Source organism: Echeneis naucrates, chromosome 16 (genome assembly GCF_900963305.1).
Source record: "Echeneis naucrates chromosome 16, fEcheNa1.1, whole genome shotgun sequence".
Classification (NCBI taxonomy): domain Eukaryota; kingdom Metazoa; phylum Chordata; class Actinopteri; order Carangiformes; family Echeneidae; genus Echeneis; species Echeneis naucrates.
Genome location: NC_042526.1, coordinates 23,999,082 through 24,024,010, shown reverse-complemented (window position 1 = coordinate 24,024,010; position 24,929 = coordinate 23,999,082). Strand labels below are relative to the sequence as shown.

The following is a 24,929-nucleotide window of genomic DNA, read 5'->3' as shown; positions in this document are numbered from 1 at the left end:
ATGTGACTGGATCCTGGTCGGATCCTCCATCAGGCCTGGTCTTTGGACTGGACTCTGTCTCACCCTTGACTCAGATTTAACATGTTATTGTCAATCTGTGTCACGCTGTGTGTTCCAGGAGATGGCTCAAGGATTGATGCAGAGTGCAGAGGCAGTGTGTCCACGGCTGGTCCAACGATCAAGTGTGTGTGAGTGCCTGTCAGAGTGTGTTTCCAAAAGGAGCAGACAGACACACACATTCCTAAGAAGCAGTCTGGTGGAGAAGACAGGGCAGATCATCATCAACAGACTGTGGTAATAACACCTACATGAGGTAGTGCTGTTTCAGCCTGTGCAATAAACCTTAGACACCTGAGATACTGCATGGAATGATTGTAGAAACTGCCTTCTCAACCGCTGGGTTTGATAGGACATCGGCTCTATGAACAGTTAACTGATAAGTGTAACAGTGAAAAAAGTAAAAGCCATAGGTAATAATGTTATCAATGGCACTGATGGTAATTTTAATATGGCTCTGATGCCAGCATTCACTTCATTTTATGTTAATAAAAACAAAACAAACATTGAACTTGCATGAGGATTATAATGAAGGCATTGCTATAACTGCAGCCTCACAGGTCTACCAATGTTGAAATGAACATCAGGTGCAAAGGAACACATCATTGTCCTGCTGGGTTCTGTAGCAGGACAATGATCCAAAGCACACCAGCTGGTCCATTTCTGAATGGCTTAAAAAAAAAAAAAAACAATGAGGGTTTTGGAGTGGCCTGGTCAAAGTCCAGACCTGAACCCAATCGAGATGCTGTGGCATGACCTTAAAAAGGCGGTTCATGCTCGGAAACCCTCCAGTGTGGCTGATTTAAAACAATCCTGCAAAGAAAAGTGGGCCAAAATTCCTCCACAGCGACGTGAAAGTCTCATTCCAAACGCTGGACTGTAGTTGTTGCTGCTAAGGGGGGTTCAACCGGTTATTAGGTTTAGGGGGCAATTACTTTTTCACATGTAGGTTCAGATGGCTTTTTTTCCCTTAATAAATAAAATCAGCACTTAAAACTGCATTTTGTTTACTTTTGAGTTATCTTAAACTTATATTTAAGTTTGCTTGATCTGAAATGGCTAAGAGTGACAAACGTGCAAAAAAGTAAGAAATCGGTAAGAGGGCAAATGCTTTTTCACGGCACTGTAGATTGAGATGATTGTCCTGAGCCTGGTTCTGAGCCTGGTTCTGAGCCTGGTCCTGAGCCTGGTTCTGAGCCTGGTTCTGAGCCTGGTCCTGAGCCTGGTTCTGAGCCTGGTTCTGAGCCTGGTTCTGAGCCTGGTCCTGAGCCTGGTCCTGAGCCTGGTTCTGAGCCTGGTTCTGAGCCTGAGGTTTCTGCATTTTAAATTTTTTTTTTTTTTTTCTTGCAACTGGCTCATGGAGGGATCTGTTGGGTCTCTTTATATCATTTTCAAGTCAAATCAAGAGTTTGGTCTTGATGTAACTTTGTTATGATTTGGTGCCATATGAATAAATTAGATTTTGTAATATAAATTTTTAATTTATAATTACAAACTGATTGATCGTTGACAACTTTGTCTCTAGTTCTAAAACTTCTGTTTTCCCTTTTTTCACCCATCCAGTGAACTCAGACAATCGCTGTGTTTCTCTTTGGCTGAAAGCATCATAGAACAACTTCAACAGGATCTGACAATGGCACAAGGCAAAGTGGTGAGCAAGTGTGAGCGTCTGTATGTGTTTGTGTGTGAACTCTTGGCGACTGCAGAAATGTTTTCATATAATAATTTCATTCAAAAAACCTGACAACAACAGGTAGTCTTTAGTTAAATAGCAAAGAGGTGAGTTGAGAATGTTTAGCCCACCTTAGTAAAAAGACTGTAAAAGGGGGAAACTGCTTCATCACCATGCCATGAATCCCTGGTGTGTAAGTTGATATACAAGCATACGACCACTGAATGTTGTACTAATAAACTGAATCATTATCACTATAGTCACACAAAATTATTAAAACTAAAATAAAATGTTAACAGAGTGTGTGTCCATGGTTCCATGCTTTTGACACCATTGACCATAATATTTTAAAGACTGGAACATGAACATGGAACATGGGACTAAAGGAACTGCAAAAAGATGGTTCAAATCATACCTATCAGACTGATATCACTTTGTTCATGTTAACATTGATGCTTCCTCGCGCACTTTAGTTAATCATGGGGTTCCACAAGGTTCTGTCCTTGGCCCAATCCTTTTCACCTAATATATGTTTCCCTTAGGCAATATTATCTGGAAGCACAGCATCAATTTTCACTGTTATACAGACGATATTCAGTTTTACTTTTCAATGAAGCTGAATGAAACTAATCAGCTAATCCGACTTCAGGCCTGGATGACATGCAACTTTTTCTTCTGCACTCAGACAAAAATTAAGTTTTTGTACCTGGCTCTCAGCATCTTAGAAAAGCATAATCTGTTCATCTAACCACTGTGGATGGCATGAGTTTGGCCTCCAGATCCACTGTAAGGAATCTTGGAGTCATTTTTTGACCAGGACATTTTGTCCCTCATATAAAACAAGTCTCTAGGACAGTTTTCTTTAGCCTATGCAATAATGCAAACATCAAAATCATCCTGTCTCAGGATGATGCAGAAAAACTAGTCCATGCATTTGTCACCTGTCAACTAGACTACTGTAACTCATTACTATCTGGATGTCCAAACAAATCTCTGAAAGGCCTTCAGTTAATTCAGAACGCTGCTGCATGAATATTAACAGGAACTAGGAAAAGAGATCACATCTCTCCTGTTAGCTGCTCTTCATTGGCTGCCAGTAAAATACAGAGTAGAATTCAAAATCCTTCTTTTAACATCTAAAGCTCTTAATGGCCAAACTCCATCATATCTCAGAGAGCTCATAGTTCCTTACTGTCCTAGCAGGCCACTCCGCTCTCTAGATGGAGGTTTACTTGTGGTTCCTAGAGTCTCCAAGAGTAAATCTGGAGGCAGATCGTTCAGTTATCAGGCTCCTCTTCTATGGAACCAACTTCCAGCATCAGTCCGGAGGCTGGACTCTGTCGCAGCTCTCAAGATCAGGCTTAAAGCGTTTCTGTATGACAAAGCCTACAGTTGAATATTTAAGGTTTAATTACTGTTTTTCTTTTAGCTGTCCTGCTTTGGGCCTAGACTCCTCGGGGTGGCACTGAACACCTCTCTCTCTTTCTCCCCCATGCATGTACATTACTACCTCACGTCTCTAACTTTGTTTCTTCCCGTAGTCTGTGTTTTGTCCCTCCTGTCCTACAGGTGCTGAATCATCTCTGCTCCATGTTCCCACTCAGTACCTACTTCTGCAAGATTTACCTGAAGTTATCATTTAACACTACTAAATGCTTCCCTTTGTAACCTCTTCTTTTCCCATACTGCTAATATTTAATAGTGCACAATTAGTGAAACTAGGTTGCTATCACTGTATGTTTTCGGTATGTTTTGTTTGTATTTTCCATGGCATCTTCTCTTCTCCTCCCCCATATCTCTCTCTCTCTCTCTCAACCCAACTGGTCAAGGCAGATGGCTGCCCCCTTGCCACTGTCACAAAGTGCCAACTCCATAAAGAGTTTGGTTTAGACCTGCTCTATGTGTAAAGTGTCTTGATGAAATGTCGCTATATGTACAGTACAGGCCAAAAGTTTGGACACACCTTCTCATTCAAATGAATAGGAAGGTGTGTCCAAACTTTTGGCCTGTGAATAAATTTGATTACATTTAATTTAGATTGATTAGGGGTGTTGTTTTTTTTTTTTTTTTCGTTTACTGTGCAGGATTACCTTTTGAAAGAAAATTCACACAACACTCTGAACATACCGGAGCTGCGTCTATCTGACAGCAACTTTCCAACTGATGATGTAAGGAACAACTAACCCTCTTTATCTCCCTATTCAGCCTGTTGTTCATGCATTCACTCCTGTTATTTTTATTCTGTCAATCAACAGTATAGTCCAGCAATTTGGAGAAATAGTTTCAACACCAAGAGCCTGAGGCCTGCCTCTTCAATTAAGAGTAAGACACTGTCACTATGACAATGTGATCAATAATGCCTCTCTCTCTCTATCTGTCTCGCTCACTCTCTCTCTCTCTCTCTGTCTCTCTCTCTAATAATTATACATAGTGATGAGAAAAACCTGCATATTAGTTAAACAGGTTCTATAATTATTTATTGTGTTTATGGACTCTTCAATGCAATATAATAACATTTTTTTTAAATGATGGCCACAGTTAGAGGAAACTAGACCATAATGGATTCGGAGGTGGGGCTACTGTGTGATTGGCCAACTTTGGCACCAAATCATGATATACTACAGAGTAGGTCAGATCCAGCCTTCACTCCTCCTCAGCTCCAATTTCTTCTCCTAATATGGTTTCTACTGGTAAAAAAATTAAATAACAAGATGCCTGACAGACAAATTACAAACTGAAGATAAATATATTTATGTAGTTTAGGGGAGTGAACCCGATGACTCTTAGATTATAGGCAGTAATTCATTGTCTTTCTACTGTGTTGTCTGTCCTTTCTATGTACAGACAACACTGTCTACAGTCTAATGACGCTCCAGAGAAACGCTGGCAATCAGGTCATAATTTATAGATGTAAGGGAAGATGTGGCAATATAATTCAAAAATTATTTTGAAGATGAGTGAGGTGAAATTTATCATGAACAGGTGGAATAGCCCCTGACAGGAAGTGGCCATCAGTTGAAGGTTCCTTTCATTACAAGGACACTGTAAAAGGTGATGATAAAGACAGTAGTGAACAATCCCTGAGACATAAAAATCATGATTGACTGGATTTTATCAAATCTGCTTCCAACGTTAACTTAAAATGTTCCTGGTCTGGCAGTCCCCAGATTATTCAATTTATTTTAAACTATATAATCATCTTTAGTAGTCAGATTATTGGTATTACTTTGTTTTTATCTTGTGCTTTCAACATCATTGAAAATAGGGCTTGCCTTCAATGATCGAGAATAAATAAAGGTTGAGTGGATAAATTAAAATTTCAATAAATGATAGTTTAAGTAAAATATCAAGAAATTCTTAATTTTTCGTCACAATGATGGGTTTCCTTGTGTTCTATAGTTGAGGTCAGAAAGAATTAGGTCAATATCTCATGTAGCATCTTTAGAACATGGAGGAGACCCCTCAGCTAAAATACTAATGCTGCCACCATCTCGATCACCATCTTGAACTGTGACAGGCTAATCACTGGTCCTATGTGCAGTACAGTGCCTCCTCTGTTACCTCTTTGTGTGGCTCTGTTTAAATGATTATTTCTCTGTTGTATGCTCAGCTCCGCCCCCTCCTTTTTTTACTGCACCCTCAGAAGATTCACCATGTCTTCCCCATTAAGTTAAGCATACCCTAGACAGCCACAGATGCATCTTCCCCTACTTTCCTTGCTCTGTCTACCTTTCTTTGTGCATTTCCTCTCATCACTGATACTGCTTTTCTCTCAGGTCTCCTGGATGCAGACTGTGAGCAGCACAGCAGGGACAGAGGAACAGAGAGAGAGAGTAGTGGAGGTGCTGGAGATGAGGGTGGGGGAGAATCAAGATGTGGCCTCCCTCAGTTGCCAACAGCAACCCCCCTGTCACTCATGGCCTCAAGCCCCTCCCCTTCCCCTTCCACTTCCCCGTCCCCCTCCCCCCCAGGATGGAGGGTGAGGAGGTGGAGGGAGGGGGAGGTAGACGTGGTGGATGCTGCAGCAGCGATATCAGGAACAAGAAAAGCATCGTTCATTCCTCCTCCTATTTTCCCCCTCCTTGATTCCATCCACACCCGAGCACCCGAGGAGGAGGCAGCTGGCCAAGGAGGCTCACCCAGACGAGAGACTCCCTTCCCTGGCTGTGGACCCAGCCCAGGCCCCCTCCGTGGCTCTGGATCCCCAGCTTCTCTCATGGAGCCTCTACCTACCCAGGGACAGACTCTAAAACACTACACTGCCTCCCGACCACGGCCACGACGCACATATACACAGCCCCCCTCCTCCAGGCCTCAGGTAAGAACACATAGACATATACAGAAATATTTAGCAGTGACCACACATACATACACGCACACACAAGGACGATTTGTATGAACATGCTGAATATATATTACATTTGTATCAGCACACACTTTTCATGTTTACATATGTACACACAGCTTGTGTTTGTAGAATGCACTCAGAAATACAGAGCTACAGTAAAATGTAGAAAACCAGATGCAGGGAAAGATAGATGAAGGATAGGAGGAATGAAGCATAAAGGGAAGGGTAGATGGAGTGGGAAGCTAATCACACGACTACAGAGGATCCCCCGAGGAGAAAACTATAGAATCCATTGCTCTCCACTGCTCTCTAGCTAATTATTTCTATGATGCTGTAATATTATGGTAGCCATCTTTTTTTCTTTGCAATCTCTTGCTCCATGTAGACATGTGCATGCATGCGTGTGTGTGTGTGTGTGTGTGTGTGTCTCTATGAGAGAAAAACAGAATAGACACATGAATTTTGGGAGTGGTGTTCCCTGGGTTGTTCCTGCTGCTGATGCCCCTCTCTTACTCTCTGTTTCTCTTTATCTTGCTCTCTCCAGGGACTGCTTTCACTAACTCAATTATTCATGCTTCCACATTAATGGGGGTCTGTGCTGTAACTGTGTAAATGGGGGAAAAAAGAGAATTTCTCTACATCAACGCTGACCTTGAGTTTGTAGATTATATCTTCTGCGTGATTTCAGTTTTTGAAATGTGCACATTTGACGGTTGTGGTAAAAATTACTGAGAGTTTCTGGATCCTGATGGAAGCTGTGCAAGAGTAAATGTTTTTGTCTTTGAATTTGGATTGAAAACTTCTTACATAAGTAATTCTAATAGCAAAGAGATGCTAGCATTAGCTAATCAGCATCCAAGTGTTTGCATTAGGATGCTGGCATGCAAATTTAGAATTATTTCATCCATTAGGAGCAAGAGCCTGTTGTTCTACTGGATTTACGTTTAGTAGAGGAGCAGCTGTCAACATCCTCAATACATCTGAGAAGCTGGAATTATTTTGAAGTCTTTGATATACACAGGTGAAAAATAACATGGTGTCCGCAAAAAAAAAAATATATACATATTATTAACAAGTTCAAACATGGGAAATAACTGACACGCTATCCTACACGATGAAACACACAAAAAGTTTCTGCTGTCAGGAGCAGCAGCTTTTTTTTTTACCTTTATTTTACATGGATAAATGTTTGAGAAGTAATTCTCATTTACAAACATGACCTGGCCGGGCAGAGTGGCCTCAAAAATGAGAAGGTCGTGTTTTTGGTTCATGGTCTGGGTCCTTTCTGTGCGAGGGGGATAAATGGCAGGAGTAAGAAGAAGGATAAGTGACTGAGCAATAACAGAAAACAGGGGAGAAGTAATGTGTATTTGTGAGAATGTACAGGTATGCGTGTGAATGAAGAAATGGTCTGAAGTAAAGGAGAGAATGTGTGTGCATGTGATGTGTGTATGTGAAGGTGATAAAAGAAGTCAAATATAAAAGTTTCCGGCTGTTTTGTAAACCGTTTGCTGCTGCAAAGTGAAAGGAGTTGCGGACAAAAATAGTAGCGATACTGGGAATGGTGAGCTTGATGTATTCACTTGACCTAGTGTGTTAATTATTATGGGCAAAGTGAAAAAGAGATTGCAGATATGGTGGTATCTTTCCCAGGATTGTTTAATAGACAACGTGAAACCAATGATGGAGCCGCCGGGTCTGAAGGGAGCAGCAGCCCACCAGTTTATAGAGATCACAAAGGTGTGTGTGGAAAGGTGCATTAATGGTAAAGCAGATGGCTGAGTGATGAAGAGTGTCCAGCTTTTTGAGGGCAGTGCTTGGTCCCATTTTGTGGATGATATCGCCGTAGTCCAGAATTGAGAGTATTGCCATCTTGATCAGGGCCGTTCCTCTGCTTGGCAGCTTGAGTGAAAGAATCTTTGTTACGGAAGAAAAAAGCTACTCTGGCTTCGACTTTAGTCTGAAATTTGTTGATGTGTGTGGTGAAAGACAGAGATGCATTCAACCAGATACTTAGGTATTTGTTGGAATTGACATAGTCCGAATCCGAGCCATCGGCAGTAGATCTTGGGAAGTCCGGGGGCATCATTGTTTCCAACTAAATTATGCATTTGGTCTTATTAGCATTTAGGTATAAATGCTGGTTGTGAAAGGACTGTTCAACAGAGGTGAAGCTGAGTTGAAGAGTACATGTTGTTGTGCGTAGGATTTTGTATATTATTGCCTCTTATCAAGTCCTAATCTGAAGGGATGTCCTTTACTGTGGATTGACACTTACTGAAGGAAGGAGTGTAACAATGGCTTCATTTATGGGGTTTTTATTAATAAAAAAAGGGGAAATAAAAACGTGCTCATTATATACAGGTGTAAATCAAAGCATAAACTCGGAGAAACAGGTGAGCTTGGATATGTAAATGGAATGGCATGATATAACAATGATAATTAAGCGGCTGGTGATTCTTGAGGATTTGGGCAAACGAATGGCAGATCGTTTATCAAAATACAAGGGGGAGTCTGTCTGAGGAAGGAGAGCTCTAAAACTAAACTTGATTCACTGTTGTCTAATATCCATGCCTCTCACCACTCAGAACAACCAGCTGGGGAGGCAGATAAACGCCACCTTACTTAGGAGACGACTCAACTGGCCACGCAGAGCAGGAGATGTCTGACGAGAGTGGCCGTGTCGAGATCCTCCGTCATGGCCTCCCAAGTTAGACTGGTCCTCGGCTGAAGTGGCTGTCCGTCTGGCTCGTCCCTCTTCAGCGGCAGAGTTGTATTTCGTGTGATTGGCTTGGTTATTAAGTTAATATCCGAATTATTCTTCTCTTTCCTGATGAAAACAGACTGGAGCAGTGGGCAGCACAAGCGGCCCTGGTTACCACGGCAACTCAAGACGCTGGAGGCGGAGTGCCGTGCAGCCAAACTTGTTCCGATCTCCAGTAGCTTCAGCTTTAAGTTAGAACTTAGCCCCTGTAGCTTAGCCGCTAAATTCTGACTTCTGAGTTTCTTTTTCTGTTGTGGTTGTTATTGCTTTGTCAAGTCTCCTGGGGAAGCTCTCATCTTCAGAACTTCCCCAGAACTCCACCAATTCAGGACTCCATAAAATTTCATTTTGACTACTTTTATTCGGGGGCCGACCCACGGGAGTGGTCTGTGGTTGGCGCAAATTCGGTCCAATCAAATTTCTCCCTTTAGCTTCAGGGCATAGCAGGGGCGGTGTTTGGGTTTTAACTCCGCCTTTCATTCACCCAAGTATGAAGTTATATATAAAACAAAGATAAATGGATCATTTTGATAAGTACAGTTTTCTCTGCTTGTTGTAGTTACTTCGGTGGACATGGTTTTATCTGATTCACTGTAAAACATAATTAAATGGTTATTAGTTAATCACAACATCACAGAGCACACAAACAAATGATCTAAGAAAAGAACATTTTCATGCATATCTTGACTGCAGAACTGAATGACTATGGACAGTGTTTGAAGTTTCTTTTTCGTTTTACAGAACAGTTATAGGCAACAACCAAGCCCATAGATTACCGTGCTTGGTTCCGGTGGTTCGTCATTCAGGTGGTGTTGCTACATAAGTTGAATAGCTTCTTGTCCAGTGTAAATTCTGTCTGCCAAACTATCTCGTAGAAAAATGGTTCAAGCAGCTGTGAAGTCCTCTTCTCGCGGGGGAATCAGTTCAGCAGTTTTGCAGTCTCTTATTTGATCGGAATATCCATTTTCTTATTATATGAATCTTTGTGTCCTTGATGGCCTGGATGCATTCCAGAGCGCCAATATTACAGCCGTCGCCTGATAATGTTATCAGGCCAACCAGAGTGAATGGTCAGAGAAGGGTGCCACTCTGTGGGGGGGGGGGTTAGGCAGGTTTTGCTGATTTGTGGCATGAATTTATTGTTTGGGGAAGCAGGGTCAGATAAGTGATGGCACTTAGTGGAGATCTGGGAAGATCTCTGGGAAATCTCTGTTGGAGACAACAGTCTCTTTGAAATCTGAGGGTTGTGGGAGATGGGAATCTCCACCCCCCCTTTCCGGACCTCACAATTTAAATCTGGCAGAGTGGAAAGCCCAGCTAACTGAATATAGGATGGGGTCATCAGCGTATGGATGGATCGTGGATTTGCCAGCAGCTTTGGCTCCATCATAATGTAGATGGAGAATAAGCTTGAGCCCAATATGGAGCCCTGAGGCACACCTTTGAAGGCTGTAAGGTTCAGACAAAATATTTTCAGTCTTCAGCTGCTGGACACGGTTAGCAAGATAGTTGGCAAACCAGTCACAGCAAACCTACATAGGAGGAAGCCAGTAGCAAGGTCAGTAAAGGCAGCTACACAGACCTGCTTGTTTTCTAACTCTGTGATAATGTTGTCAAGAACCTTTATGGTGGCTATAATACCCATAATAAGTCCAGAAAACAGATTGCAGGTGAGACAGAATTTGGTTTGAAGCAAGGAAGTGGCTTAGCTGTTTATGAATTAGCTTCTCCTGAACTTTGGCTATGCATGGAAGCAGTAGGGTCAGTCAGTCGGAGCCACCTTTAAAGAGGGGGAAAATCATGGCCCATTTCCAGACAGGAGGGAAAACAGAGAGCTATAGCAATAATATGAGCAGATGCTTTTAAGGATCAGCTCAGTTCCATCAATGCTAATAGATTTATGAGAATTTAGCTTGATGAGTTCATCCTTCACTTCTCAGATAGAGAGGGATTTGAGGGAGAAACCAATATTGGTGGATGGGGAAGCCTGAGTAACAAAAAGAGGCCTTAACAGGGTCTGGAGTGGTAAAGGCCTTGGTTAAGTTAACAAAGTGATGGTTGAGGAGATGGCCATGTGAGGCTTATCGTGATAATGGTACTGTTGAATACCACAGAGTTTGGCAGGTGGGAAGAAGTAAATTTGTTTTCCATCAGCTTGACTGTTTTCCAACGGCCAAGACACTGGGATAAACAGGTTTTCTGCCAAAGGCTGTTCTTTTGACAGATAAGCTTCACCAACTCATGGGAGAACCAAGGACTGTAACAATTCTTGGTCTTTAGGGGCATGTTTATAGATGATTGAGGTAAATGTATTTTTGAAATACACTAAACAAAAATAGAAATTCAACACTTTTGTTTTTGCATGAACTGAACTTAAAGATCTGAAACATTTTTGTATCTACACAATATATACATTTTTCTCACATATTGTTCACAAATCTGTCTAAATCTGTGTTAGTGAACACTTCTCCTTTGCTGAAATAATCCATCCCACCTCATAGTTGTGGCATATCAAGATGCTGATTAGAGCATGAATATTGCACAGGTGTGCCTTCGGCTGGCCATAATGAAAGGCCACTCTGAAAACAGACAGCAACAGTGAGAGAGAAGCTTGTTGAGAGTTTAAGCTTTAAAAATAACTCAAATTGCTTAAGCACTGATTTAGAAAGAACAACTAAACTGTGCAGGTGGTCTTTAACATGCAAAGCTATGCCTGCTTCCCTGGTGGCTCTGTCCTGAAGAAATGCATTGTAGCCTGGTATCAGAATACTATTATCAGTGTTTCGCATCTGATGCCAGGATTCAGCGATAGCTAAGACATCAAGGTTAGCATTATGTATCAATGTTTTTTTAAAGGTTAAAGATTTTAGAATTTCACGCACTGCAGATGTTTACATATCAAAAGTCCAAGGATTTGCGATCACTGAAGTCTCTAAATGACAATTGAGAAGTAATGCGGTTATCTGAGGAGGCCCAGGATTTGGGTGAACATTAACAGAATGCTTAACATTAGGCTGAGGACGTTACCAAAACCATTGTGTTGATTGTCTTTCCCAGAGGGTGTGACCACAGGCAAAGAAAGAAAGCCATACAGCTGCAAGAGCAATATGAGGGAACAGAACTGAGTGGGGTGAGGAACCGGAGCGGTAAAAAGTCCAGCAATTTTAGTAGGATGGCACATCTCTGGGAACACAATGAAGTCCAATGTGCCGCCACCATGAAGTATGACAGCAGTCTGGGTAAAAAGCTTACTTTGGATCATGCGGTTTATATCGGTGCAGTCCGATGCAAGCAAGGCAGCCAGTGAAGATTCTGGACAGAGGTGATGTTGTAACGAGGGAATGAGGAGTCAGGCACCAGAGTTCTCATGGTTACTTAAACGATGAAAATGCAAGTACAGTCTCTAGATGTACGGTGATGGACGAGAGAGTGATCATGGATGTTTCCCTTCATTCTTCTCATTAATATTCAGATGGACTCCAGTCATGCACAGTGCTGTGAAGCACGTTTGTCACACACAACTGTTTCAGATCATCAAACAAATTTAAATATTAAACAAAGATAACCCAAGTAAACATTAAATGTATTTGTTAAGAGAAAAATACTGTCCAAACCTACATTGTCCTGTGTGAAAAAGTAATTGACCCCCTGATTAATCATATTATTGTGGAAAGCTGAGTTCAAGTCCATAGCCTTATCCAGGCCTGACTGCTGCCAGACCTTTCAAATCAAGAGATCACTTAAATAGAACCTGTCTGACAAGGTGAAGTAAGCCATACTGAACCAAAGACGTCATGCTGCGATCCAAAGAAATTCAGGAGCAGATAAGAAGAAAAGTAATTGACATGTCTCAGTCTGGAAAAGGTTACAAAGCCATTTCTAAACCTTTGGGACTCCAGCGAACCACAGTGAGAGCCGTTATCCATAAATGGAGAAAGCATGGTACAGAGGTGAACCGTCCCAGGAGAGGCCGGCCTACAAAATGACCCCAGGAGCACAGCAATGACTGATCCAAGAGGTCACAAAGGAACCCACAACAACATCTAAACATATGCAGGCCTCACTTGCCTCAGTAAAGGTCAGAGTTCATGACTCAGCCATAAGAAAGGGACGAGGCAAAAGCCACTGCTGACAAAAAATAAAAACATAAAGGCTCGTCTCACTTTGCCAAAAAACATCTTGATGATCCCCAAAGCTTTTGGGAAAATATTCTGTGGACTGATGAAACCAAAGTTGAACTTTTTGGAAGGAGTGCATCCCGTTACATCTGGTGTAAAATGAAACAGCATTTGAACCTTCCCAGGGACTAAAGCGAGTCAGCCGACGTTATGGGGGCCATCCCACAAAAGAAAAAATCATACTACCACCAGGTCCTTGTATTTGGAGCAACTAGAAAACATCAGGTCAAGAAGTCAGGTTTTTTTTTTTTTCTGCATCACCAGCTTCTCCAGCCAACCTGTTGCCAGGTAAAACTTCATCTGCCAGTTAGGCCACAAGTTTGCTTTTGCTCCTGTGCACTGTGGAGAGCCGTAGATACAATTTAACTGCAGCAACGTTTGTTACAGTAAAAACTGTACAGTGATGCACTGATATATTGAGCTGGATGTCAAAGTTTGATGGACACAGGCTGAATTGAAAAAACGGTTTATGATTTACATAATGTTGCTTTATTTATCAACCTATTGTCACATGACTGTACACATCCTGTGTGCAGGTGTGCAGATTGTGGGGTAGTGGCAGCTCAGTTGCCCCATGGTAACAAATGTACATTACTCCGTGCCAATAATTGTGTGACAGACTGCTATTTTGGCAAGTAGCACACGGAGACAGGTGGCTGTAAAGGAGGTGGCAGAATGAGGTGCATTTTTTTAAACTGGATGATAAACAGAGATAGAAGAGCTGGGAGATGGAGATAAATTAGAGACTGACAGAGGAAAATATCTCATTGTCATGACTCTGAAGCTTTGATATATTATTTGTAGTATTTACACTGACCCCAAGGTCCAATACATTGTCTCAGAACAAGAAAAGTAGCAAATGATCATTTGACAAGTATTATTTCCTTTAAATTTGACAAGAAATATTTCATTTTGAAGATAGTGGTGAAATAACTGTACACTGTGCTTAGGTGCCTTTTTTTATCTCGAGGGAACCTTAAATATTTTCATTGCTGTGAAGTTAAAGAACTAAGACCCTCATGACATTAACTTGTAAAAAGCCAAGAGAAAACTTAATATGCACACAGCTGCTGCTCCAGTAATACAATATTCATATTTCAGCAGCAGTGACGTGCGGTGAGGTTTGTGGTTGGGGAGGCACTGACTTGCAAGTCAGATTTACAAACATATAATGCTAATAGTAGTTTAGATTTTACTCTGACTGCTCCTTATGTTTCATATCAGAGATCCTTACACACAAGTAGGGCTGCATTTGGCAGTTAAATTTATAGAGACTCAGACCCTAACCCTTCTCTTTCAATTCCACAGTACATAAACATTAAATACAAACAAAAGTAAACAGTGGTGTGCAAAGAAACTGATTTTCAATTCTGACAAAAAATGTGACAAGAAAACACAACCAGTTTGAATTCAAACCCATTTTTGTCCTGAACTGAACTATCCCTGTTGTTTTTAAAAGCTTTAAGCTAAAGCCTGAGGGTAGTTTATTTTGTCAGTAATCTCAAGATTACTAAACATTATCAGTTCCTTAATGTGGAAACCAAACCCTTCATGTTCAGGGTGAAAATCCAGTGCAGGTGTTACGTTGATGTTGAATTTTCACGAGTAAACCGAGTCGTAACCTTGAACTGCAGGCTCACTATCGCCCCCTACATTGAGGCAGCGGTACTGGCTGATTTTTCTTGTGGATTCATGTCAGATCAATTAGACTGAAATATTACACACATATGAGAAATACATTGCCGAAACACTATGGACATTAAGACGTGTAATAAAAGTGTCTCCAAACATGATTATTGGATATATTAGACAGAAATGGCAACAAGCACACACAAAATGCACGCGCTCAATCCAGTTCATGAGGGTGTGCGATCCCTCATGAACTGGATTGAGCGTGTGCATTTTGCCTCTGGGGTGAGGCACGGCTCGTCACTGCCTCATCTCTCAGCTCTACAGAATTACAGCAATTTTGACTATAAAAATGATGAAAACTTATAGAAACCACATCAAAATTGCATTGAAAACACAGACCAGTGGACAAATATTAATAATATTTTGTAATTTCTTTCTTACTTCTCATGATGAGCTCACCTGCCTCCCCTGGCTGCACGTCCATGTTCAGCAGTATGGGCTTGACCCAGTTAGAAAAATACTTAGACATGATGACCTTCCCCAACTCAAGCTTACTGCTCAAACCAGAACAGCCGGAGCTTCAAGCCCATTTCACAAATCTCACATAATGATTTTATTAAAAAAAATACAAATTAACTGAAATGTGTGGGGTGTTTAGTGTGTTAATGCTGTCAAATTGTTACATTGCATTAAATCAAATATCATACACAGGAGATAATTCAGATCACCTACTCATGTGAAGGTCGGTGGTTTGATTCCTTTAGTTGAAATGTCTTTGGGCAAAACAGTCCTCCAATCCTGATGATGTGTGAAGTGCTCTGAGTGATCGATTAGTCTGCCATCCATTGAAACAATCATGTTCCTGTAACTTTAACCCCAAAGTATCTCACTCATGAACTTGTCTTTAGCTAAAATCTAATCATTTACAGAATGGCAACTTGTGACTAGTGAGTTACTGTTTTGATCCTCCATGACAAACACAATGCAATGTGTACCTCTGTGTTATATTGTGTGTTTTTGTTCCAGGAGCCAGTGTCAAAGGTTGAGAATGAGACCACAGAGGGGATGGGCAGAGTGGACGAAGGAGTAGAGGAGTTCTTTACCAAGAAAATCCTTCCTGATTTTGCACTGTGAGTTTAATTTGCAAACACACACACACACATACACACACAGACACAGACACACACAGACATTGCATATTTAGCAACAGGCATCCACTTCAGGAAGCAGTATGCTTGAAATTAAATCTGTAATATCTACTCAATGAGCCTGATGTTGATCCACTTAGATCTTAACTCTGATGTCATCAGGCTCCTTCCTCTTTGAATGACAATGGTGCAAAAGTGAAGTCAGTTTGTGTCACGCTGGCGTCACTGTGAGGGTCACTGTGACTCGCCTGGTGGAGTCACTGGGATTCAGTCACCTTCCCCAATCTCCTCATCACTGATGATGAGTTCCTTCAAGCTTCAGAGCAGGTTCACGCTCACACAGTTGTCAATCAAAAGTCAGACATTGTTTTTAGGGTTGCATTGTAGGAACTGTATTACAAGTTTAAGATGCTTCCAAGAAGTAAAACATTTTTATATAAATTACCCCCATAACACAAATTCAGCCAAAGTTTGACCTCTTGTCATGGATGTCTTCTTGTCTGACAACTTCTAAAGTATATTTGGTCTGGTCTTGATATGTTGAACCAGAGTATACCTGTGGGAATTTAATGGCTTCGATTTCTTTTCTGGTGTACATTACCTCTACCGCATAAATTATATTTAGTAACACACAGACTTTCAGTTTTTTCCAGGGAGAGCTCTTCATGGAACTGTTTTGAACCTTTCCACCAACTTTTCATTGGTGATGTGCTTTTGTCTGTTTGGTGATTTTCAATAAAGTTTATTCAGTGTAGCTGTGGCAGGAACAGATATTTGTACTGCAGGGGTCTGCTGTCATATAATAGGAATATTGGTTTCAGTCTTGTACCTCTGTGTGTAGATTGCATAGTGAATATCTTGGCATTGGTTTATGGTAGTAACATAAACACATCCCCTTACTGGGCAGTTTCACCTTCAGTTCAGCAAACAGATGATTGGCATGATTGTATTTGTGCAGATATGAGGACCTGGAATCTTGGTTTGGAGTCGTCGTCTCTCTCTCTGTCACTGACACTGAAGCACCTTTCTGTTTGGAGAGAATTGGACAGTCAGCACTGTAGCTGCATTAGCAACAACTGAAAGCTTGATGTTTGAAAAAAAAAAACAGCATCCCATGTTCCTCAGCAGTGATTGAACTAGTTAAAGCAAAAAGTCAAATGTTTCAACAGCAGTGAATGTGATCACATAAGAAGAAGTTAATGAGAACTCAGTCGTAGTGTCTGATTGAGCTTCCTCCGTCCTCGGTCCCAGTAAAAGCTCTCAGAAACTGTGAGCAGGTAGCTCCAGGTGCCTGTTCTGTCCAGGCTCATCCACAGCTGGCTCTGATGATGTTGTGCAGCACTGCAGCCTTCCTCTTCAGAGAGGTATTTAACAGCAGAGACATTCATTCATTCATTCATCTTATACCGCTTATTTCTGGGTCACAGGGGGCTGCTGGAGCCAATCCCAGCTCACAGGGGGTGAGGGGCGGGGTCACCCTGGACAGGTCACCAGTCCCTCACAGGGCCAACACACAGAGACAGACAGAGACCAACAACCACTCACATTCACACTCATGCCTTCATGCAATTTAGAGTCACCAATCAACCTCAATATGCATGTCTTTGGTCTGTGGGAGGAACCCCACGCAAGCACAGGGAGCAAACTCTGCACTGAAAGGCCTCAGGCACAGGAATCAAACAGCGCTAACCACAATGCTGCCATGCATTGGTGCCTAGTGATGAAGCTCTTTGGGAAAGGTTGTTTGTGTTGGTGGTGGTTGAGCATGTCCACCAAATATTTCCCAGTCACTGGTTTGATGATTTAGTTTTAACTGTAAAATAACCCACTCTATAGAATATATAACTCACAAAATGAGAATTGTCCCATCGTAGACCAGTAACATGTCCATATCTGATGCTTTACTGGTCTGTGGGATGAAGGGGACGCAGTATCCAAGTTTATATTAAGTGTTAATGGCCGCCCCCCCCCCAGCCTGATTCTGCTCGAGGATTCTGCCTCATCAGGGGATCTGTTGGGTCTCTTTAAATCATTTTATAAAGAGTTTGGTCTTGACCTGCTCTATATGTAAAGTGTTTTGATGTAACTTTGTTATGATTTGGCGCTATACAAATAAATCTGATTTGATTTGATTTGTTAATCCAAACTGAGCCACTATAGTCACAGGAACAGGAACAGTGAGCACGAGAACAACGCCCGGCCATCGTATGTTTCAGATGCCTAACATGCAGGATGTCATCAGTTCTGATGTTATTCTATATCCAGAATTCTTCACATGTGGAGAGCTGTGCAGGATGTAAACGAGGTCAGCAGCTGCTGTTTTTGGCACTAATGTTACCTTTTTATTTTCACCCCTTGTCTGATCCAATACATAGTACATCACTTCATAAACCAACACCTAAAAACTGTCCCCAACGTGGTTGCTGTCATCAGGGTGTAAGCCTTCTTGAACCACTGAAATACAGAGAATTGGTCTGCAAATATCACCAAGATATGATGTGTATGAGTTTGGCCCCATTCAAGCAAATCTAGTGGAATGCAAGTAATCAATGCAGAAACTGGGACTTGACCATGGCAGCACACTAAATGTCAGGGTAGTTAAAGTAATTAGGACACAATAATCATTCAGACTAAATTTCATGGCAATCTGTCAGTAATCAAATGGATCAGCGGTTCTCAACCTGGGAACAGGAGCCAACATGTAGGCCGGAAAGTTGCAAGTGAACGAATGCATCATTTGCAGAACACATCTTTAAATGTTGTAAATGAAAATTATCTGGAGAAAAGTTAAAAATATAAAGGAACTGTTACTGTTTTGTGTGTCTAATACTAAAGCCTGCCCCCAATAGGTGCAGTTACTGGCCAACATATATCATACACTTTTATTTCCTGATTCTGACTGATTTCTAAAGGATCAGCAGCAGAATCCTTATGTGTAGTTACTCAGGAACAGAAAACTTTCATGGAAAGAGTAAGACACAGATGGTGCTTGAAACAGAACAGCTCTGCTCTGCCAGACAGAGAAAAACACTTCTGGTTTCACTTCAGTCCTTATCATTAAAATAAATCAGGAAATAAAACAGGTAACGCTTTGTCCTCAGCACTCCATAGCACCATATGTTGGCACAAACATCGTGCCGATCTAGATTTCTTCTTCTGAATAATTGAAGCTGATTGTGACTGACCAGCTGACCACTTTCACTGTGTCAGAGCTCAGTGATGGATGTCTGCAATCTGTGTGCTGCTTGCATGACCCTTCTCATTATGTACCTGAAATTTGCATGCGTCTTGAGTCCTGTAGCAGTAGCTGTAGTACTGAGTCTCTGTTCTTGTCTGTTGCTCTTTCTGCTGTCTCCCTGCTGCAGAAAAGGCCGATGGGAGGAGTCAAACCCTGCCCAAGCCACTCCCTCAGAGTCCAGCCCCCCCCCCTCTGCCTCAACCCCATTTTCCACTTCGTCTGAGAATATCACTTACTCTATTACTTCTGCTGTCACCTCCCCCTCTGTCCCATCAACTGACACATCTTTTACATCCACCGATGTTCCACCCCTCTCTACATTCCCTGCACCCTCCACTCCTCATACTGTCACCACCACCACCACCACCACCACCACACTTCCAACCAAAAACATCAAGAAAAAGTTTGGTGACTTCTTTGCCTTCAAGAGGGCTCGAACCAGCCGAGCTGCCAAGGCAGGAGGGGGAGAGGGAGGAGGAGGAGAGGGGTTGAAGGTCAAAAGGACCTCCATTGCAGACCTTATTCGACCCCTTCGTGAGGCCAAAGAAAGGGAGAGAGAGAGGGAGAGGGACAAGGAGAGAGAGAAGGAGAGAGGGGCAAGATCAGTGAAGGATGCTAACATTTCTAATGATGCCGTCATCACAGAAGGAACCTTGGCTACCAACAACCATCTTGCAGCCGATGCAAGGGAAGCCATTGCGGCTGCCAATACATTACCCATGCCAACGCGTCCCAGTGAGACCACAGCCTTTTCCCCCACCATTGTCACAACACCTGACTGCAAAAATGCTGCACTTTCCAACACGGAAGAAGAGGCAGGATATCTCAGTCCAGTGGTCACTTCACCCCTAACTAAACAGGAGAGGGGTGCTGTTCTGAGGAAGGAGCTGAAGTTGGGAGGGACTCCATATGGTGAGAGGAGACTCAGTGTGACCAAAAGGTCACTGAGAGAGGGCAAGAGCCAGAGTCTCATCCTGCTGACTGGCCTGGAGCCTGAAGACAAGGATAACATGCACAGTAAGGTCAGTCTGACACTGCACAAAGCTAACACACACACACACACTGTGACAAAGAGAGGACCAAGGCTAACCTGCTCGTACTGTGAACTGTTTGACTGTCAGGGTTAAAATAAGGATGCTTTTTCAACTCAACTCAACCTTTCCTGTGTCTTACACAGCAACTCATACATGCAAGTTGAAAAATAAAACAAATTCAGGAAACATTTTCATCAATGTATTAATACAACAGCACACACAAACGTGCTGTAAACAATCAGAATACAGCAGGAGTGTTTCCAAATACTAAAAAAGTGGTGAACCTGCTAGAAGAACTTTGTTGTTCAACTGTAAGAATGAATAACAAATGCACATAGAAGTGTTTTTTGCACTCTGTTGTAGTGATGACTTTAGTGTAGCGGAAACGTGCATCACACAAATTTTGGTCTTTGTGATTATTGGTCAAGTCACATAAGTCTCAGATTAAAGGCAGAATTGAATTAATGTAAACACAATTCATTTCAGCAGGGTGAAAACACTTAGAGTGAGTGGAGTTATTTGAACATTACCTGGCTCACATGATAACTAAATAGCTCTATGTCCATGTCCAGAAAGTGATCAAGTGGCTCAAAGGACATAGTCAATTTGTATCAGTCCTTGAATTTGAAATTTATTATTTAATATATTATTCAGGGGTGTTGAGTATAAATTACAACATATAAAAGTTATATGCTTAACTTAGAACAATAGAGTAGTAGAATCGGATCAGTGACTGAGAACAGCTGAAAACTTGTCACCTAATTACTAATAGACTGACTTCACATCAGTCTGATTACATGGAACAATCAGTTTCTTATCTGGAACCGTAAATTTTAAGGAAAGTTAGCGGGGTGGTGAGGTCATCTGAACCGATAATTTCAATGAGCACATGGAAGGTCTGAGAAAACACACAGATCCTGAGCCTCACCGTACACATTCACATCACTCTTTTACAAAGGCTTGTGTTTTACTATTCACACTAAAACACTAGCAAATTAATATTCATCCACTCTTGTGACCGCAGGCAGACTGGTCGTGGATATCCCAGACAGACAAACCAGACTGGCCCAGAATTATATATGTGTTGTCCATTGACTGACAGAGAGTCTCTCTCACACACTTTCTGTGTTCAGGGAGATTAAAAACACTGTTATGGATAAAAATGATCTCATCATCGCAAAGATTCTGATCTAATCAACATCTAATGATTAGGTGTTTATTAATGGATCAGTCCTACCACAGTTCCAATGTAGCGATGTGACGCTTTATGGACCTTTCTGAAATGTTCATATTATTATTAATGTGTTTTCATATTGTAATAAAGTTCTCCACAAAAGCTTGAACAGGACAATGGCAGTCAGGAGCTGAAACCTGGACTGGTGTGTGTGTGTGTGTGTGTGTGTACTGTCTTGCAGAAACATGCGTCTGACAGCACATCAAGCTTTGAACAGAGGCTTCAAGTGATGCTGCACAGAATGGGCGTGGCAAAAATCCAGATGACTGACGCCAAGACCAGCCAGGTGACTCTGAAAGATGTTCAGATTAGTTCTTTCATGCTGCACCACATCACATTATCTGACAGTGTTTCATGTGAGATGCCTTTCATTCACGCTGAACTGAGTGACATCAGGAACTGTCAAATCTACATTGTGATAGCTTTTTGTGCTTGTATCGGGTAATCACCTTGTTCTCTTTAGTCAGAGTTCATGTACCTACTAGGACACAAAACAGAGAACGCAGGCTGATGTGCAGCTGTTGAGGGGACAGCTAGCTTGTATTTCTCAATCATAGCAAGTAGTTTTTTTGACCCACACAACAGCATCAGCAGGAAGAAAGGAGAGGGAAGTCAAGAAGCTACAGTAGTTCAAGAATACAAAATACACATTATTTGAGACGGGGTTGTAGCCGATTCCTTGGCCGGTTCTGAGACCAGCGGTCACTGCCAGCTCCTCAGTGGTCTGTGAAGCAGCTTTTGTCATTTAAATACACCCTGTCCCTTTTCTGGTCATTTTGGGGGCACTCTTAGCTGGATAAATGTGTCAGAGACCATAATCTTTTGTCAACAAAATCACATTGCCCTTTATATCAAATCTTGACCTAGAAACAAATCAAATAAAGGCAATGAAGGGAAAAAATTGAGTTGCGCAATAAAGCAATAGTAAATGGAAATACAAAATTGCCAAAGCTTAATTACAAATTCAATGTTAAGTAGCCTTGGTTGCATTTACAAATGTTAACAGTTGAATCGTTCTTAGTTGATCTTGCACCTGATCACCATGACATCGATGAAGTCAATGTTTTGGAGGAGGCTATAATCCAGTGATAACGTTGGCCTTGTGACGTGAATGAGGTCATTCATCTGATGGGCATACTTGGGTTAAATAAACATTTATTCATACACGATGACAAAATTACCACTTTAAAAAAAACCTTTGTGTTTTTCTCATTGAAACCTGCTTCCCACTGAGGACCGTTTTAAGGGCACAGTGTCCCCCAGGGTTTTGCCACAGGAACATCCTGCTAGATTTCCTCTGCCCACTGTCCAGCATTTCTTGTAGTTCCTTTAAGAATGACATCTGCTAAGAACACTGGTTCAACATATATTGTTTCTAGAAAACTAGAGTCAAGAGAATGGTGGAAAAATCAGATCAGGACTTGATCACTCGTGGTGCAGCTTTTTCATTGCAGGTCAGTACAGCCATCATGCAACAGAATAGCATAAAACAAACAGATGACTCCAGATGCAGTACAGCAGAATCACCTTTTGTGTGTTCTTTGTCCTTGTCCCTTTAAAATCAGCTTTAATCTCAGTGTTCTCTGAGTCTAGGCTGTAAAATGGCATTTCTTCAGATTTTTGTGGCAGATTAACTTTGGCATCAATGCAACTCAACAAGCATTTTGCTGCAGGTGGTAACACTGTTGACTATGTCTGCTTTAGAATAAAGAGGAGGAGCTGAGGAAGGCCAACTCTGAAGGTGAGTGTGTGTGTGTGTGTATTTCAATCATACCTACAGCCACGTTACACATTTCCCTCTCCACATCTTCACTTTCAGCTATAACTGTGTTCTAACTTGTTTACAATTATTTAATATGATTATATTAATAAAACTGCAGAGCAAAGTTATTGAGGAAGTTATTCCGCGTTAGCTGTTGTTGGCTTGAGTTAATCAATGATTAGCTGGTTATGCCTAATGATTTCTTTTTTGTTTCCTTTTCTTTCTTTCTTTCTGTTAAATTATTGACTTCTCTCAGGTGCTATCCTGGACAAACCTGAACCCCCTCTCACTTACATGAAGCCCAGAACCATGTCCACTTCATCAGGTATCCGTCTTACCGACCCAACAAGAAGAATGGTGCACTGCTGCCCCAAGAAAATCATTGCAATTACATATGTTTTGGTTTTCACATATTTATTTCTTTTGTTTGCTTGGAAGTAGTCAAGTATCAAGAGGTTCTCCTGGGTCCTCTACTATAGTGCCACATTTCATATCAAATGGTTAAAGTAAAATAGGCCAGAAATGAGTCCACACCTGAATTTCATAGAGAACCAGAAATCTCAAAACAGGGAGCCTTCAAATCTGAAAGACTTTGAGCATTTTGCAAAGGACAACTGATCCCAAACTCCAGTATGGAGGTGTGAGAAACTAATGCATGGTTAAAGGAAGAAATCAATTTCTGTTTTCCATTCTAAGGAATATGCTACCAAATATTAGGGTGATGTTACCAATAAGTTTGTCCAGTCAATCTTTTGGAGTTTTGTGCAGAAAAAGTAAAAAATTTCCCTTTTTGCGTTTTTTTGTGTTACTTCAATGCAAACAAAAGCATTAAACATGTATACCAAGTGTAATGGCAGAGAGGTGAGGTAGTATTTGAGAGAAGTGTAAGTGTGCCAGTGTTTTTTTGACTGTATGATAAAGCTGGTCCTGAAATTTAAGGGGAAAATTCCATGAATATTCTGTTAGCATCAATAATGATCAATAATGCATCAAACTCACAACATGTTACAGCGTTATAAACATGAGATTTTCATTTATTTGAATCCTTTTGTGTCGTCGTGGAAGCAGTACAAGTGTGACATAAACAATACAGAATGACATCATTAGCAAGGCCCCTGGTCCGACCTGAGTAATGCAGCAGTCTGTGTGTAGACTGTTCACCCAGCATCAGTGTCCAATGGTCATTTACTGACTCTTATCTTCTCTTTTCAGCTGACCCACAGTATCCTGTTAGAGTTTTGGACCCGATTCAACCAGACCCTCCCCTTCATCCCAAGCCCTCCCACCCCGAACGGACCATTGGGCCCTTACCACCCAAACCAGCCATTGCAGCCAAACCTCCCCTGCCCACTCCTGATGCTCCTGCAGGGGGAGGTGCTCGTCCATCCTCTGCTCCTCCTGCCAGCAGCTCAGCAGAGAGAGTCCAGCTCAGATCACACATCCAAGTTGGTGGAGCAGGGGAGGATCCAGTACAGGTTACAAAGTTCAAGAACACTTCGAGAGACAAGCCTGAGAAAGGAGATAGTAGTAAAGCTACAATGAGATTGTTCTTAAAATCACAAATATATCATATAAATCTTTTCAACAAGAAATACAAAAAAGAAATATTACAGCAGGTGATGCAGGAGCATCTACACACTAACTATGTTTAACTATTGCTAATTTGGGGTATTTTGCAATTGTAGAAGAAACAATAAATATTTGTACTCCCTTAAACATTTTGTCATGAAAATGCCCTCAGGTGCCAGTTTATAACTTTGAATAGTTCCCCACCACATTGATATAAGCAGAAAATTACAAACAACTCCTACTTACAATGCAATGAAACTACATTCAGTAGTGTGCTTTCATTAAATATGAAT

The 24,929-nt window shown here is 41.6% G+C and overlaps 1 protein-coding gene across 1 annotated transcript in view; it reads left to right on the top strand.

The window, feature by feature from the left end:
- Positions 1–24,929, top strand: part of carmil2 (capping protein regulator and myosin 1 linker 2) — a 55,002-nt gene that overhangs the window by 23,716 nt on the left and 6,357 nt on the right. Inside the window, exons 27-37 of the mRNA XM_029521964.1 lie at positions 119–294; positions 1,621–1,708; positions 3,814–3,897; positions 3,985–4,051; positions 5,506–6,047; positions 15,678–15,781; positions 19,165–20,059; positions 21,487–21,591; positions 23,010–23,046; positions 23,324–23,392; positions 24,280–24,542. Of these exons, the coding sequence (XP_029377824.1) occupies positions 119–294; positions 1,621–1,708; positions 3,814–3,897; positions 3,985–4,051; positions 5,506–6,047; positions 15,678–15,781; positions 19,165–20,059; positions 21,487–21,591; positions 23,010–23,046; positions 23,324–23,392; positions 24,280–24,542 (2,430 nt within the window). The remainder of the gene's footprint in view (positions 1–118; positions 295–1,620; positions 1,709–3,813; positions 3,898–3,984; positions 4,052–5,505; positions 6,048–15,677; positions 15,782–19,164; positions 20,060–21,486; positions 21,592–23,009; positions 23,047–23,323; positions 23,393–24,279; positions 24,543–24,929) is intronic.